Source organism: Haliaeetus albicilla, chromosome 22 (assembly GCF_947461875.1).
Source record: "Haliaeetus albicilla chromosome 22, bHalAlb1.1, whole genome shotgun sequence".
Classification (NCBI taxonomy): domain Eukaryota; kingdom Metazoa; phylum Chordata; class Aves; order Accipitriformes; family Accipitridae; genus Haliaeetus; species Haliaeetus albicilla.
This window is the reverse complement of record NC_091504.1, coordinates 17,430,373-17,447,140: the sequence shown is the minus strand read 5'-3', so window position 1 is coordinate 17,447,140 and position 16,768 is coordinate 17,430,373. Positions and strand designations below refer to the sequence as shown.

The following is a 16,768-nucleotide window of genomic DNA, read 5'->3' as shown; positions in this document are numbered from 1 at the left end:
ATGTGCTGTAAAATCAGCTGTATTTTATCAAGCTATGGGTAGAACTATTGGTTGTTCTTGTAGCACAAAGGCACCAAAAAACAGAGTCTTATTCCTAAACCACTTAATTGGCACATTCAGAATTTTCTGTCTGTGTTTATCTTCAAATTAATATTAATATCTCTAACTTGGTAAGCCTGAAAGTGCAAAAATATTCCTTGAAATAAGAGTCTATAGTATTATGAACAAATTCATATGAAAGGTAGTCTGACATGCAACTCTAATGACAACTGCTTTTTTTTTTTCTCTTCAGCTATGTTGCAAAAACATTTCAAAGATATGTTTCATTTCAATTTAGGCTGGAACCTATTGGAGCAGCTGCGAGTAAGGAGTATTCCTTAGAGAAATCAATAGAGAAAATGAAATTCGAGTGGGTCAATGTGCAGTTCAGTCTGGTGAAGTACAGGGATACTGTGAGTAAACGCCAAATCAATATATATATATATTGTTGAAAAAAATTACTTTGATTCTGAATACCAGTTGAGAAATATTAGAGGGAAGTTACTGCTCATTCATTGTGGCATGATGGAAAGTGGTATCATACCCCAGAGCCTAGGCAAATGTCTCCATTATTATATATTTTTATATTTGGACCTTAGTATCTGGATAACTTGTGATCTCAACATATTCATCCTAACAAATCTGCAAGCCTGAGAGCTTCTCCAGTGTTGTATGGAAAGCTGGACAGTAGTGAAATTTTAACTTGCCCAGAAGAAACAAGAATTACAGTGCAAAAGATTGAGTCAGAAGTCACTAGCACCCCTGGCTAGCTTGCCATTCACAAAACAGTGTATCTCTTGACCTTTGAAACAGAGATGTAGTTTTGTATCTTGAAACATGTTGCAGGATTTCTCAATGCCTTGCTACTTTCGTACCTTCAACCATCATAGAGAAGAGGGAAACAGGAATCTGAATGAGTGTGAGGTTGATGAGCGGTGAAATAAAGCAGCTGCTATTTGCCTTATCAAAATGTGATGTATTTACAGAACACCAGCATCCTGTCAGCAATCGATGACATCCAGCTTTTGCTGGATGATCATATTGTTAAGACTCAGACAATGCGTGGCTCTCCCTTCATCAAACCAATAGAAGCTGAATGCTCGGTAAGGAAAAGCTGGTTTGATTGAGCTTGCATGTCTCATAATATGCTTTCCCTAAATGCTTTAAGGTATTTTGGCATGATAAGAAGTTATATAGTTTTTAATTGTTTCTAAGAACACACATTCATATTTTTCTTCAAGAGCTTTGAATTAATGGTTTCCAGACAAAGGTATGCAAGGCTTGCTTTACAGCTAAGGAAATTGTAAATGCATTGCTAATCTAGTCATTATAAGCATGGGGTTTTAGTTGAATGTCTTGGGCATGGATCAGTTGATTTAAACAAATTCTGCTGCATTGTGTAAAAAGACATAAGTCTGTCAGTTGTGAGAGAGAATTTATTTGTAATTCTCTGGTACGGGCATGATCTATAAGGCTTTCGAAGTCCTTTTTGTTAGCTGTCCTACTACTTTGTAAAGATGTGATCTTTGTTAAAGATGATGAATTTCTAATAGGAAGATTATGCAGAAAGCAGAGACTTCTTTCCCGTCAGTATTTAATATCACATTTTCTGGCCTTATAGTGATGATTTGTAAGCAATGCTAGGACCTAAATTCTATCCTTTCCTGAGGACATTAGCCAAATTGTAGGTAAAGCTGAGTTCTGCTTTCCAGCAGAGCTGGTGAAATGAAAGGGAATGATTAATGTAGAGCTATCTTAACAATCTCCATGTACCTCTTGCACAATAATGAGCAATACAGGCTGGCTGTGTTTTCTCCTTGCAATACATTCCCTTGCATAACCCTTACACTGTAGACTGCCAAAGTCACAAAAGCAATGCTATCTGAAATTCTTTATTCAAAAAGAATCTCTCTCTGGTTTTAAAACCAATTTCTACTGGTAGAGTTGCATGAAATAGCTTTTTTGGTGGGCCAAAGATTGAACTCACTACATATAGGGCCTGTGAACTGACATTTACTCAGTCTGCTGAATACCTTGTTAAGCTTTTATCCTTTCACTGATGATAAGATAGAAAGTACACAAGTAGAATTAAAAGAAGATATTCTGGATTGTCATGCTAGTCATCTCTGCACTTCTTAGGCGCTCTCTCACAAGTTGCTGTAAAAAGCGCTAGTGAAAGAATACGTCTGTTGTTTATAAGAAATATTCAGATGTTTATTAGTGTTGTTTTTTTAAAAATAAAGTTTCTCCCTCTCTTAAAATTGTTCAATTGTTTCTGGTTTTGGGGATTTTTTTTCTTTTCTTTGAAGCCAAGCAGCTCATGCTCTTTTCCTCAGTGTAGATTAATTCTTGATATAATTTTGCTTAAATATTAAATGTTTTCATTACAGGCTTGGGAGAATAAGCTGTGTTTAATGCAAGATATTCTAGATAGCTGGTTAAAATGTCAGGCAACGTGGTTGTATTTAGAACCAATTTTTAGTTCAGAAGACATTATAGCTCAAATGCCTGAAGAGGGCAGAAAGTTTGGGATTGTGGATTCATACTGGAAGGACATTATAGCACAAGTGGTAAGTAAGTGCTCGTATTTAATAAATCATGTATTTTTATGCACATCTGGTAACGATTATTACTATAATGAAGATATGCTACTTTTCTGGAGTTAGGTATTTGTATTTAAGTCACAAGAAGGTATAATATGGAGTGGAAAATCCTTTACTAAAGCCCACCAAAACCTAGTCTTGCAGTAAAAGTGGTAAATTATATCATTATTGCTTGAGATTTCTGTAAAGGCTGGATATTGCAGGGTGAATTAGAGCTCAAGTAACATTTTAATTCTAAATTTTCTGGCTTTTGTATGGTTAAATGATCAGAATTAGGTAGAAAGATGACTGATTTGTGCCTTCAGGATCTGCTTCAAAGTTCACTGACAGTCTGTACAAAGTCTTCTCTGGATACAATTAGATTTTGCATTAGGTTTTAAGGCATACACATTATTAGAGCAACTAAATGGGGTTTTTTTGCATATGATTGTTCTCTAATATGTGGTGGCATGGTTATTCAAAACTTTGGTGAATACATACTGGGATAAGATAATGGGGGTAGTAAATGCAGTTAAGTATCCTGTGCAGTTCCCTATAACTATGAAGTTGGGTAAGAGGCCAGATGCTTAGTGGTAGTGTGAGCTGAGGTGTTTGTCAAAAACATTGGGAGCGTGTGATTGTGTGATAAAAGTGTTGAAATAATCAGTACAACTAAATAGAAGTTGAGACCTGTCTTAACAGCTCAGACTCTGAATCATGAAGCCTGTTCTGAAATAGGTGTATCCTTTTGAGTTAAGAGGAGTGTTATCAGAAAGAAAAAATGCCACCTAGATGGCAAGAACAGAGAATAGTTGTGATGTACTGTGGCTCTGTTTGACAGAACTTATTTGTGAATGGAAAAAAATGTAGCAAGCTCAAGACACAGGAGCAAGTGCCAAAGATTTTCATTCCTGTGGATATTTCCTTGTTGCATTATTGTCTGTAAAGTTCAAACTGGTAAAACTGTGAAATAATGCATGCGTATTTAATAACAGGAAGGCACAATACAGAGAAGAATATATAGCTTTTTAGCTTCCTGCAATGTATGTGATTGATGATAACAATTTTGATGTACAAATCTATTGCAACTTTTAGTGGTTTCTGCTGTGTATTTTGTTTTTACAAAGGTGAAAGACACAAAGGTGCTTGTAGCAACTGAACAACCCATGATGTTAGACAGACTTCAGGAAGCAAATACTCTCTTAGAAGACATTCAAAAGGGGTTGAATAGTTACTTGGAGAAGAAAAGATTATTTTTCCCAAGGTAAATTCATTAAACAAGCTTAAGTTAGAGACAAAAACCCGTGAGGTCTTTCAAACCATTTCTACTGAACTGAAAAGTCTCATTTTGTAAACACGTGGGGCACAGTCCCATGCAACAAAAAATGAAAACCTGTTCTTTTCTCCAGACATCATTAATTTTCTTCAGCTCCAGTTAAATTTGCAGTGCCAGGGGGCAGGGAGGCAAAATCTGTCTACCACAGTGTAAACTTATGATTAGAAAGACATTATCACTTACAGGGTATTTTTGAAGGAACTTGCTACCTTCCATGTCTGACTTGCAATTTCGTCTCTGCCCTACCCTCTTTAGTAGTGCAGAAGTGGGTGATACGTAGGAGTTATATATGATTATGAGGAACAGAATTCTATGTTTTTACAAGGTACTTATTGGCTGCATAGATATATCTAGTCTTTCCTGCGTGAGTTTGAGAACGCTTCTTTCTTTGTCTGCGTAAAAGGATGGTCATAATGAAATTTGGAAAAAACAGGTGTGATAAGTTTTAGAATGTTAAAAATTACTTATGAAAAGAGATTTCAGATAATAATTTCCTCTCTGTTATACTAGTGTCTTAAGCAACACTAAAACCAATTACATCTATCTTGCATTAATAGATTATTAATGACAATTTTCATGATTGGAAAGTGCATGTTCATTAATTGTATTTTTCTAACAGATTCTTTTTCCTATCTAATGATGAGCTGCTTGAAATATTGTCTGAAACAAAGGATCCGCTTCGAGTACAACCACATTTAAAGAAGTGTTTTGAAGGAATTGCTGAACTGGAGTTCACAGAAGATCTGGAGATCGTAGGCATGATCAGTTCAGAGAAAGAAATTGTTCCTTTCGTAGATAAAATCTATCCAGTGAATGCAAAAGTAATTTTTTTTAACTATATGATATTAAATTATTACTTTGCCTAAAGTGTATGTTTTTTGGGGAATGAGGTTTAAAACATTTAGGATCAGATCATGAAAGGTGTTGAGGAAGTGAGAGTGCAGACTGGTATTCTAGAACAAAAAGGATTTCCTACAAAAAGGAGTAATACATACCAATTTGGGGGTAAGTTCCTCTAGGCACTTTTCTGCAGCTTTATGTTCCTACTACTTTTAAGATGGAGAGAGAGAGAGAGAGAGCTACACACACACACACACCCCTCTATATAAAGCTCTCTATATACATATGTATGTAACATTGCACAGCATGGCTGAAACAGAGAGGAATGAGGGACATTATGAATGGCTGGCAGTGAGGACTCAGAGCATTAGTTCAAAAGGGATCTGAGTAGAAATAGTAACATTACAAGTTTTGAAAAGTATCTCAGTTCCATCTTTTTCTGCTGTTCTCAATGTGAAGGTACGGAGCTGAACTGCTGTATGGTAACCAAAAAGAGATGAAAGGTGTGGCATGTTGTGAGTTACAAATGCCCCTTTTCCCTTAATCATCCAGGAACAAAACATGCCCTGTGTTAAAATGACCAAGCTTAAATGATCATGCAGTCTGTGATCTGTGTTTTTTGTTTTTGCTTATATGAAACATATACAGCTGTTTCTTCAGCTGGATTGTCTTTAGAGTTGGCTTGATATACCTGCCTTCAGACAGTGTTAAACTGCAGTATTGCCTGTCAGAATTTGGGAAATTGCAACCTTTCTTCCTCCTTTATACCACACCCAGATCAGAAGAAAGCATATTTAAGCCTAACACATTTCAAAGAATTTGTCTTTTAAGAGGAGTATAATCAGGAAATGTGTATTGACTCTTAACTGTTTTTCTTTTTTGAAGGGCATGGTAGAAAAATGGCTTTTGCAAGTAGAGGAAATGATGCTGGCCAGTGTAAGACAAGTTATTCAAGATGGCATAAGAGGATATATCAAGGTAATTTTTCCTGAATTATAGTACAAAATAGATTTCACAAGCAACTGTACATGAACAGGTTGCTGAAATTCTAAACCAGGGAAACATGTTTGAAGCTAAGTGGAATCCAGCTCTCCTTGTTCAGTAGTACCAGTCTGAAGTTACAACTCTGAATTTCTTGAAGAAAAAGTATTAAAGCTTTCCATGCTGATTCTCATTTATTTACAGCATGAGATGAAAGAAATTTGGGAAGAGTAATTGTTATCAGTGCCATAATGTAATATGTTTATATGACTTCCTGTGTCTGGAATGGATCTTCTTTTTTAAGGTTCCTCGGAAAACATGGGTACTTCAGTGGCCTGGACAAGTGGTTATTTGTGTTTCATCCATTTACTGGACAGAAGAAGTGTCTGAGGCTATAAGGAAAGGAACTTTACTAGTAAGATTTTCTTCTACCATTCTATTTCTAAGCACTAAACTCTGATTAATTAATAAAAAGCTCCTTCTAGCAAAGAAGATCCTCTGTCAACAACATATTACAATTTACTCATGCAGTGTGCTTTGTTTTCTATTTCCTTTTTTCTTGTGTCTTAGCAGGGGCTTGTTTTCATTTATTTTGATGTGTATCAGAAGAAATCACACCGAAGGAAATTGTATTTGTTTATGGGTGATACTGGTGTAAAGTACCAAACAAAAAGTCACAGACAGTTGTTAAACACTATGTATTTTTATTTCTAACTCCTGTCTTTACATGTGAAGCCCCAGGGAAATGTGCAGGCAGAATCTACCCATACAGAATGGCGCAGTTATTTGTCTGGTTATTACTAGATTCTCCTGGTGATAAAGGTGCAGCAGCCAAGTTTGTTCTTTCGTACAAGAGACTTTTGTTATGTTTGTAGTGCCTCTGTCATCACAACAGTTTTAAGTATCACTTCACTGAGGCTAATCAAATGCATACTCAAGTAATGGAAATAATTTCTGATTAATTCAGTGGGCTTTTGTCTGATCTTAATTGAGCTAGATGGATGAGGATTTATTTGGGGATTCATTCTGCCAACAGTGTTTGGGCTGCTTTTTATATGTGGAAATAGGAAAGTTCTAATAAACATCACATCAAATACTACATTTTAATATTAGCTCTGTTTCTGTATCCTTACTGAATATCTTAGGTTTAACTTGCCCGTGTTGGTTAATACCAGTTGAAGATCTTATTCCACATATCCAGTCAGAACTGAAAATATTTATACTTTCAAAGAAAATATCCTGAACAATCCATAGATTAAGAAAAACGAGAAGGAATCACAGAACTGTGAAACACAGAATATAAGGGACCTCTGGACATCATGTAGTCCAATCCTGTTTAAAGCAGGGCCAACTAAACCAGGTTGCTAATGGACTTGCTCCAGTATGCCCATGCCTGTCTTCTATGGGGGAGCTGAACAGTGACACAGCACTTCAGATGTGGTGTCTGACTAGAGGGGAAGGATCACCTCCCTTGACCTGCTGGTAATGTTCTTCCTAATGCAGCCAAGGATGCTGTTGCCCTTCTTTGCCTCAGGGACACATTGATGGCTTATGTTTGGCTTGGTGTCCACCAGCAGGTCCTGTTCTTCAGAGCTGCTTTCCAGCTGGTTGGCCACCAGTGTGTACTGGCACATGGGGGTTGTTCCTTCCCAGATACAGGACTTTCCCCTTTGTTGAACTTCACGAGGTTCCTGTCGGCCTATTACTCCGGTTTGTTGAGGTCCATCTGAATGGCAGCACACCCATCTGGTCTATCAACCACTCCTCCCAGTTTTGTATCATCTGCAGACTTGCTGAGGGTGCCCTCTGTCCTGTTGTCTAAGTCACTAATGAAAACTTCATTAATCTTTCATTTCATTAAACTTTTTCATGTAATAATGAGAATATAATTTAAAATGTTTATAGTAAAGTTAGGAGAATCTTAGATTTCTATTAGTTTTATTAATTTACAATTTACTACTAATTTACAGAAGAAATCTAATCCAAATTAACCCAACAGAGAGAATCTGCTCATGTCCTATCGTGGAATTCTGTCATTTTTATTAGGAAGAAAGATTTAGACTTCTGCTTATGCTACTTTCAGGCCATAAAGCTTTTTGAAGTGTTCATAGTAAAATAAAATGCCAGTACATGAAAGAGAATTTTAAATGTTTGTGTAGTGCCCAGACTTCCATTATTATGTTTTGTTGGAAGACCTGTCTCCAATGACTGCACCCATGGGAGCTTAGGAACTGCTAGCTACAGCATTACATTAGTGCTTGTGTTCTGTTCCTGTGACAGGATTTTTTGGAGAAGAGCAATCTACAAATTGAGGACATTGTTGAGTTAGTGAGAGGAAAGCTGTCCAGTGGAGCCCGGCTGACACTTGGAGCTCTTACTGTCATTGATGTGCATGGTAAATCTGCAGTTGCTGGTACTCTTGTTACATCTGGGGCAGTGCTGCTATTGTTAGTTGGGTGAACTGCTTGAAAGAGGCAGCTAAAATGCTTTCTCTAACTTCAGACAACCTTTACAGAGTTACTGCACAGAGTTACAGAGTTACTGTCTTTGGGCAAATGGAGATTGCTCAGTCCTGCACAACTCTCTCCTGTCTACTTAGAACAGGCACTGGAATCTAGATCAAATTAAGCTGATTGCCTATGCAAAACAGATGCAGATTCCTTTCTAACATGAAAGCCAGCCTACTACTCTAAATGTTGATTTACTCTTACATAGCTATAAGTAAATGTTAGTTTACTTATATGTTGTTTTAAGTAAACTAACACAGTAGAAGTGTTTAGATTTTTCAGATAATCTGTCTCTTACTCTGCAGCTCGTGATGTGGTTGCAAAATTGGTTGAAGACAAAATCACAGATCTGAATGACTTCCAGTGGATTTCTCAGCTAAGATACTACTGGGAAGAGGAGGATGTAATAGTGCGAATGATAACAACAGAAGCCAAATATGGTTATGAGTACCTGGGCAATTCTCCACGTCTGGTTATAACGCCACTAACAGATCGATGTTACAGGTAAAGCCATGTTGTCTATGAATAATGTTTTCATTTTTTTTGATTGATCTATATTTACTTTCATTTGTTATGGTTAATAGCAGGAACCCCAGCAGCTAAGATTTTCCTGTAGGTTTTGGAGGCAAATCTTATATATCTTCTTTGCCCAAATATGGTAAAATATTTACAATGTGTAGGTTTCTACACCAGTAGAGTAATAGTCTCTGTTGTATCAAAGAATGTGCGTGTGAAGAGAGCTGGCAACTCATGGTACTGGAACTGTAAAGAACTCTACAGTAGCATTGGTCCATTAATTTCTTTGAAATAAGACGTACAGGAACGGTATGCCTGCCTGTAAAATAAATGAGGTAATTATAAAGCCCTTCACCGATGTTTGAATACAATTAGCTTCCTGTTCCTCCGCTTGCTTGCAAGAGGTGGAAATGGAAACACTTCATCCCCTAAGGTTGAAATATTCAAGGACATTTGGTATTTCACTTCTGGTGAGCCCTGGAGACACAGGTCATCTCAGCAGGTAATTTTAGCTCTAAGGTTTAAAGAACTTTCTTTTGTAGTATCTCCAGGCAAATATATGGTGAGGATGTAAAGATTTTACTTCACCACTGAGCTGTGAACTCACCATCTTGTAGAAGGCACTTGTAGTAAAGTGCCTATGTTAATGCCTATGCTGGCAAATGCTTAATCTTTTGGCATTCACAGTGATGTTGAAAGAGCCACATGGCTGGTGCATTAGCTGTAAACTGGGGTTGTTGTCATTAGGATTAGCTCAATCTAAACTAAAACTGTGCAGTCAGCTGTGCCAGATGTAGTTTCAGTGCAAGCAATAAGACTCTATTCAGCACAACTTAACAACTGCTTTTGGTGGCAAAGCCTTTGAATGAGGCTTTTGTAAAATAATCAGATTACTCCAGTGTTAACAGGGATTTCGTTTTTAGTATGAAAACCACTTGGAGGGCAATGTGATTCCCAGGTTTATGAAATAACCTTTATGCTTTCTCAGCCATTTCTAAAGATTGACTTCATTTATAAAGCCAGCTTCAAGCTCTTGTCCTGAGTGTCACTTGATGAAAATGTGTGTTTTTGCAAACTCTGCCATTTGCTTATGGCACTGTGCATTTCCTTGTGCAATTGAGGATATACAGGATGGATGCATGTAATAAAAAGCCTTGACATTCCTTGTAGGCCAAGTAGGTGAATGTGAGCTTCCACAATTGGGAATCGGTTATGAGACAATACTGGTTTTTTTAGGACAAGCTGCAAAGTCAATAGGGAACAAGTAAATCATCTCCAGGGGAACTTGTATAGGAAAATACTTATCCACCCCTTCAGAAACAATCTGCCATTAAAGATTACTATTTCTAATGCCTGTGTTCTTGTTTATATAGGACATTAATGGGTGCCTTGAAATTAAATCTTGGTGGTGCTCCAGAAGGACCTGCTGGGACTGGCAAAACAGAAACAACAAAAGATCTAGCAAAAGCACTAGCTAAGCAGGTGCCAAAATACCAACTTCTTTTCTTTGCACTGTTTATGTTTGGATATGTAGATATTTCTTGAAATGCCATTCTTAACCAAGTACTGCTTGTTCTGTACCTATTTGTTATTCACAGAAATTGTTGGTAAGAAGCACACATTTAGGACTGTGTCTATATGGCATCCTGGTGTTGTAATCCAAAATTAGCAATAATAATCCTTTCCCATTTTAGATGCTAAGAATTTTATAGTGCACTTTGTGTTAATACTGAGAGATGCTCTCTGTGTGTTTTTGTTGTAGTGTGTGGTCTTTAATTGCTCCGATGGTCTCGATTACAAGGCAATGGGCAAGTTCTTTAAGGGGCTGGCACAATCTGGTGCATGGTCCTGCTTTGATGAGTTCAATAGAATTGAGGTAACGTTTTAACTTGGACAAATAAAATGATAAAGCTTTCATTTAAGACACAAGAAGTTTTAGACTTAGACATGACAGCATTATTGCCAATTTTCTACTTTTATTTGTAGTACAGCCTCTTTGTTTTGATAATCACTGACACAGAAATAGGTACTCAGCAGCCTGCTGTAGGAACACATGCCTATGTGTGCTGTGTTGCAGAAGTCTTGTGTTCTGGATTATTTTACCTGAAAAAATTGTTCCTTTGCAATTTTTTCTTTTGTATGTGACACTCATTTGTTGGGAAAGAACTGTCCTTCTCTTCTTGAGAAATCAAACTACAGCTGTGGGACAGCATTTGTCTATGTTCAGCACAAGACAGACAAATCCCCGTGGAGGTATTCCTGTGATGACTAGCTGAGTGTCGCTAACTGAGTGACCTGGTTAACTAGCTGTGTAACCAGACACATCTACTCCCCTCCTTGGTCTTATTCTGATTTTTTTTTTTTTAAATTTGGTCACTAATGACTTTGGATAAGTTTTATTGTTATTTTGATGGAGTTAGATTTAAGTAAATACTAGTAAATGTGGAAATTCCATTAAGTTCTATTTTGTATGTTTTAGTATCCTTAATACCTCCATTTGTCTGCTGTAACTTGTTTTTTAATGAATTCAAGTGTTAGCATTCTTGTTTTCCAATATTCTGTTACCTTGATACTTCAAAGCACTGAGGATTGACGCTAGGCTGAATCAGTCTTTCTGAAGAGCCTAAATTCTTTGTCATCTGAGGTGAAAGGAAAGTGCTTTTGGAGGCCTCCAGAGGGAGTTCCTGTCCACCTAACTTACATGTCTATGTTCAGGCAGATGATATTTCCCTGTGGAGGTTTTTAGAAGCCTCTGTTGATCTGTCTACATTAGTTGAATAGGGAATGGTGGCACTAACTTCCAGAGGATTGCTTCAATAGACAGCTAATATTTAGGCTCAGTTATCAGACACAGGGTGATTTTCACCTGGAGGAATGTAAATATAGCCATCAAAATATATAAACAAAAACATTTGATATTGTCTCCAAGTGTCTTACGTTTTCCAATCTGTTCTGTCTGTATTAGGTTGAAGTATTATCTGTAGTTGCCCAACAAATACTTAGCATACAGCAAGCTATTATTCGCAAACTCAAAAAATTCATCTTTGAAGGGACAGAGATCTCTCTTAATCCTGCCTGTGCTGTGTTTATCACGATGAATCCTGGGTATGCTGGACGGGCAGAGCTGCCTGATAATCTGAAGGTAAATCTTGAATCCTGGTTTCTTGTAGAAATTAAACAGAATTTGCAACTTCTGGTCTATTGTAATAAGAAAAGGAAGGCAGAAATCAAATAGTATACTGATAACCCATTCAAGTGTATTCTGCTGTGCTTTTTGCTAAGCTTTAGTAAGTGTTTAGGATTGTACAAAATGCACAGATGAATGGTCTCTGTCTAACCATACTGATACTAGTTCACAGCTTTAACTGTGCTCCAAGTGGAAATTCTCCTGGTTTATGATGGCTTGGCGATCTAAATCCCAGTTTAAATTTATTATAACTTTGCAAGTTGCTGAGACACTGCAGAGAGACTGATGTGGTCCTAATTCTTGTCCTAGCTTTGCCACAATTTTTTGCATGACCTTTTACAAGACATTAACCCCACCATGTGCTAGTTTGTCTATTATGAAAGTGAGATGAATGACATGTCCCTTTTCCTCTATTAATAGTTCTTCAGGATTGTGACTCTTTCTAAACATTTGTTCCTACAGTGCTTAGCACAGACCTATTGAACCTCTTGATAATATCACAGTTCCTGTAACAATTCTAATGCACTCCCATAGATTTCGGATGATTCCTAAAGTAATGAAAATGGAATACAGAGTATAGAAGTTAATGAATTTATGGAGAGTTACTATTCTTACAAAACAAGCGCAAGCTTATTACTGTATTCTGTAGTCTAAGCTTATGTCTTGCCTTTTTTCTTACAGGCACTGTTTCGAACAGTTGCCATGATGGTTCCAGATTATGCTTTGATTGGAGAAATTTCACTTTATTCAATGGGATTTTTGGACTCTCGGAGGTAAGACATGCTGAATTTTCCCTCAGTTGAGTCTGATATACCTCATTCCTCTATAAGTCATATATGTGTGTTTGAGGCATATAATTCTGGAAGGCTGTCCGTGTTCTGTTTCTCCAGAAAGTACTTCTTAATCTCCTGCTTTATCATAAATTATCATTTACCACGTCATGTTGACAGATACGCACCTCTACACAGGATCATTTGGAAAATGTATTGTAATATCAAACAGAATTTCAAAATGGCACACACATTCTCTGGCATGGCATAATCTACAGTTTTGCTTCTTATGTGTTTTGGGCCATCTTATCAGCTGATATGTCTGACAATCACTGCAGTTACTTTGTGTATATAGGTACTTAAATTATTTTCCTTGCATGGTGAGATATTTTCTTTCTACATGTGATATTTTAATACCCACAGTCTTGCCCAGAAAATTGTTGCCACTTACCGTTTGTGCTCTGAGCAGCTGTCATCTCAGCATCACTATGACTATGGAATGCGTGCTGTTAAATCTGCCCTGACAGCAGCAGGAAACTTAAAACTGAAGTACCCAACTGAAAATGAAAGTGTATTGTTACTTCGGGCTTTGCTGGATGTTAACTTGGCCAAATTCTTGGCACAGGATGTGCCATTGTTTCAGGTAAGTTATCATGTTGGTGTGTTTAAATTTTGTGATGGTGAGGTCTGTTATAAGAACCTACAGAAACAGGTCATTATCTTAATTTAGAACAGTTTGATCTAGATTCTGCTATATTAGTGTGGAGTTATTTCAGTCCACTGATCTGGATGCACTCTTTGGTTCTGTTAGTATTATTTTGAAAAACAAACTTTCATTGGTGGCTTTCAAGTTATTCTATAAAATGTTTTATGAGATATCTTGCTAAAAGTCACCTTGAGCTGTTTCATTTGTGGAAACCATTCTTTGAAGTTTGCATTCTGGCTTTGTGTTGTAAAAGAGATGTGGACAACTAAATTATGGTCAATTAGAAATTTGAAGTCAAAATGAAAACAATGAAGTTTCTGTTTGCATACTGCTTTAACAGAAAATAATGACTATGCTAAACTACAGAGCAATCACTATTAAAGACCTAAAAGCTAGGGTACAAGGACACACAGAATCATTGCTTTGAAATTTCAGAACACATACCCTTCTATTTAATCACTGAAATTCTTTCAACCACTTTCACATCCTTTCCTGTAATACTTTTTGGGGAAAATTTGCAGCAGGTTAAGCCTCCTTTTATAATATCAGTATGTGTATGAAACGTTCAGGCACTCGTTTGTGACATGCATACAGAATACTTTCATGGCTACAGTTTGCCTGGAAGTTAGTTTTGTCCAGCTGAGGACATTTCCTCTTAAGCTCCTGTTAGCTGTGTGAATATTGGTTTACTTGTAGAGTTTTATGCTTTGGGCATACAAGTTTTCCCTTTCGTAATCTGTGTTTAAATACTGTCTTTCCTTAACAGGGCATCATATCTGACCTGTTTCCTGGAGTGGTTCTTCCTACACCTGACTATGACCTGCTTGTCCAGGCACTAACTGAAAATATTAAAAAAATGGATCTTCAACCGGTTCCATGGTTCCTTGGAAAAATTACTCAGGTTTATTTTCACATACTTACTTCTGGGGAAGAAAAGTATAGGAGTAGAAACATTCTTCATTCATTGTCTGTCTGTGTCATGAATGAATAGCTAATAGTTTCCATGATCAATTAATAGAATATTGCTAACAGCATGTTTTTACTGAGTAAAAATCATGGAGTAGAAGCCTGCTTTACTCATAGTGATTTTTTAATTCAGCCAGCCTGTGAAGGAGCTAACGTGTGCAGCCACATCTTAGGTCTTATGGTTCATGATAAAGATTAAACTGGATCTCGTACTAGCTGAGGCAGTGTAGCCTAGTGAACAGAACTCTGGAGTGGAAGTCAGGCTTTCTTCCCAGATCTGCTCACAGTCTCCTTGAGAAGTCTTGAAAGGGGTGACATTTCTCACCCTTGCTTATGCTTCACATTCAGCTCTGTGTTCCCATTGTCTCCTATTTACTAGTATTAGTGACCTTTTAAAGAATGCTTAACTTTTTTCTTTCCTTGTGAGAAGTACAGCCTAGTGACAGTGTAATGGCAAGGGCAAAAATGCATGGCCTGGGGCAGGATCATGAGGGACCCCTCCAACAGCAGTTCAGACTTTATGCTTATGTTCAGATTTTGCTTATGCTGCTTTGCAATCCATGCTTTATCTTTCATTTAAATAGAGGTAGTATTAACTGGTTAGGAATTTAAGCTAAATCAGAAAATATCAGCCTTACCTGAGATTAAAAAAAAAAAAAAAAAAAAATCTTCTTAAGGCTTCTTCTTACAGGTCTATTTGAAGGTGTTCTCTTTGCAAGCTTTGACTTGAGTTCTGGCAAGATCTTGTGGGATAGCTGAAGAAGTTACCACCCTTGCAGTTCAACGTCAGCCTCTGTGGGCCCAGCCATATGACAGATCCTCAGAACTGTAGTTTCAATCCCTTTGTGTTAGCTTCATTGGTAACCACTGATTTCAGTTCAGGCTTTTACACTGGGCTGTGGTCTACAGTGTCTGGTTAGTGCACTCACACCCTGTACAATGATGCTGTTACAGCTGAGAGAAGATATTTAGCAAGGAGGAAGGGGGCTTTTCTGGGGGCAATGACTTATTAAATTACATCAGTGAGAATTGCCATAATAATATGACTGCCTTCTGATTTGGGTTAATGCTTCGGTCAGCCTTAATACAGTGCAGATACTTGGCTGATATTTTGTCCTGTCGCACCTGAGTGCAGGAGAAATACCTCTAGTTTTATACACATAATGCTTGCTTTTGTACTGTATTAAAGAGTCAATGCCTTGTCACTGGTACAGATATATGAAATGATGCTGGTGCGCCATGGTTTCATGATTGTTGGAGATCCTTTGAGTGGGAAGACCTGTGCATACAAAGTGCTAGCTGGAGCCCTTGGCGATTTGTGCGCAGGTAACATTGTTCAGCCACAAACTTCTCACTAAATGAAGTTAATTCTATGACTAATGTTTTTCCTTTGCAGAGATATGCTCAGGTTGTTAATTGTCTTATATTCTGTTTTCTCAACTAGAAGGTTTCTATTCATTGAACTGTTTTTGTCTGGTATATTTGTCTGGAATTATTTTTGTCTGCATTTACGGGAATAGTAAAACATACTAATTTGTTTATGCTTCTATGAATTTTGTTAAGCATTGTATTTGTGCATAATATTCTTGAAAAAACTAGCTGTGATAGGGAGATTGTGAGTAGCTGCCATAAACATATAAAATCTATTCTGCCCTGCTTTTTTCTTTTTTTCATGTGCTTTTGCACATAGGACTCTGTACTTTCCTTGTACAAGTAACAGAAGTTCTTATTTACTGCTACCTTGATGCCAAATGTGTGGGGTTTTTTTTGCCTTGGGCAGCTAAAGTAGGATCCTCAGGAATCTTCTTGTTCTGTACTTCAGTTGTTCAATGTTCAATGTTCTTAAGCTCATCTGTTTGTCTTTTTACACAGCAAAATCCATGGATGAATTTGCTGTTGAATACAAAGTTATTAATCCCAAAGCAATTACTATGGGGCAGCTGTATGGCAGTTTTGATCCTGTAAGCCATGAGTGGACAGATGGAGTTCTTGCAAATGCCTTCAGAGAACAAGCATCTTCTACCACAGATGATCGGAAGTGGATTATTTTTGATGGTCCAGTGGATGCAGTTTGGATAGAGAACATGAACACTGTGCTGGATGATAATAAAAAGGTAGCCTAACTTTTGCCAGTAACCTTGTCCTTGAATATACATACTTTATTTTAGTAGTAGCAATATTCTTACTATGGTGGTCAAAGGAAGTGTGAGGCTGAGAAAAAGCTATTGTGCTTAAAAGCATTGCTTTTCCCCCCAGTTGTATGAGTTGGTTTAGTAGATGATGCTAAGCTATAACTTCTCCCTAGAAGCCTTGTCTTGCTCCTACTTTATTGAAATGA

At 37.3% G+C, this 16,768-nt stretch overlaps 1 protein-coding gene across 1 annotated transcript in view; it reads left to right on the top strand.

Annotated features, from left to right (window-relative positions):
• DNAH3 (dynein axonemal heavy chain 3) overlaps positions 1–16,768 on the top strand; it is a 63,436-nt gene that overhangs the window by 22,500 nt on the left and 24,168 nt on the right. Inside the window, exons 21-37 of the mRNA XM_069810084.1 lie at positions 338–452; positions 1,026–1,142; positions 2,430–2,609; positions 3,749–3,885; positions 4,577–4,778; positions 5,683–5,775; positions 6,083–6,193; positions 8,059–8,173; positions 8,591–8,789; positions 10,175–10,283; positions 10,564–10,677; positions 11,767–11,943; positions 12,670–12,761; positions 13,182–13,401; positions 14,231–14,365; positions 15,645–15,756; positions 16,303–16,544. Of these exons, the coding sequence (XP_069666185.1) occupies positions 338–452; positions 1,026–1,142; positions 2,430–2,609; positions 3,749–3,885; positions 4,577–4,778; positions 5,683–5,775; positions 6,083–6,193; positions 8,059–8,173; positions 8,591–8,789; positions 10,175–10,283; positions 10,564–10,677; positions 11,767–11,943; positions 12,670–12,761; positions 13,182–13,401; positions 14,231–14,365; positions 15,645–15,756; positions 16,303–16,544 (2,470 nt within the window). The remainder of the gene's footprint in view (positions 1–337; positions 453–1,025; positions 1,143–2,429; positions 2,610–3,748; positions 3,886–4,576; positions 4,779–5,682; positions 5,776–6,082; positions 6,194–8,058; positions 8,174–8,590; positions 8,790–10,174; positions 10,284–10,563; positions 10,678–11,766; positions 11,944–12,669; positions 12,762–13,181; positions 13,402–14,230; positions 14,366–15,644; positions 15,757–16,302; positions 16,545–16,768) is intronic.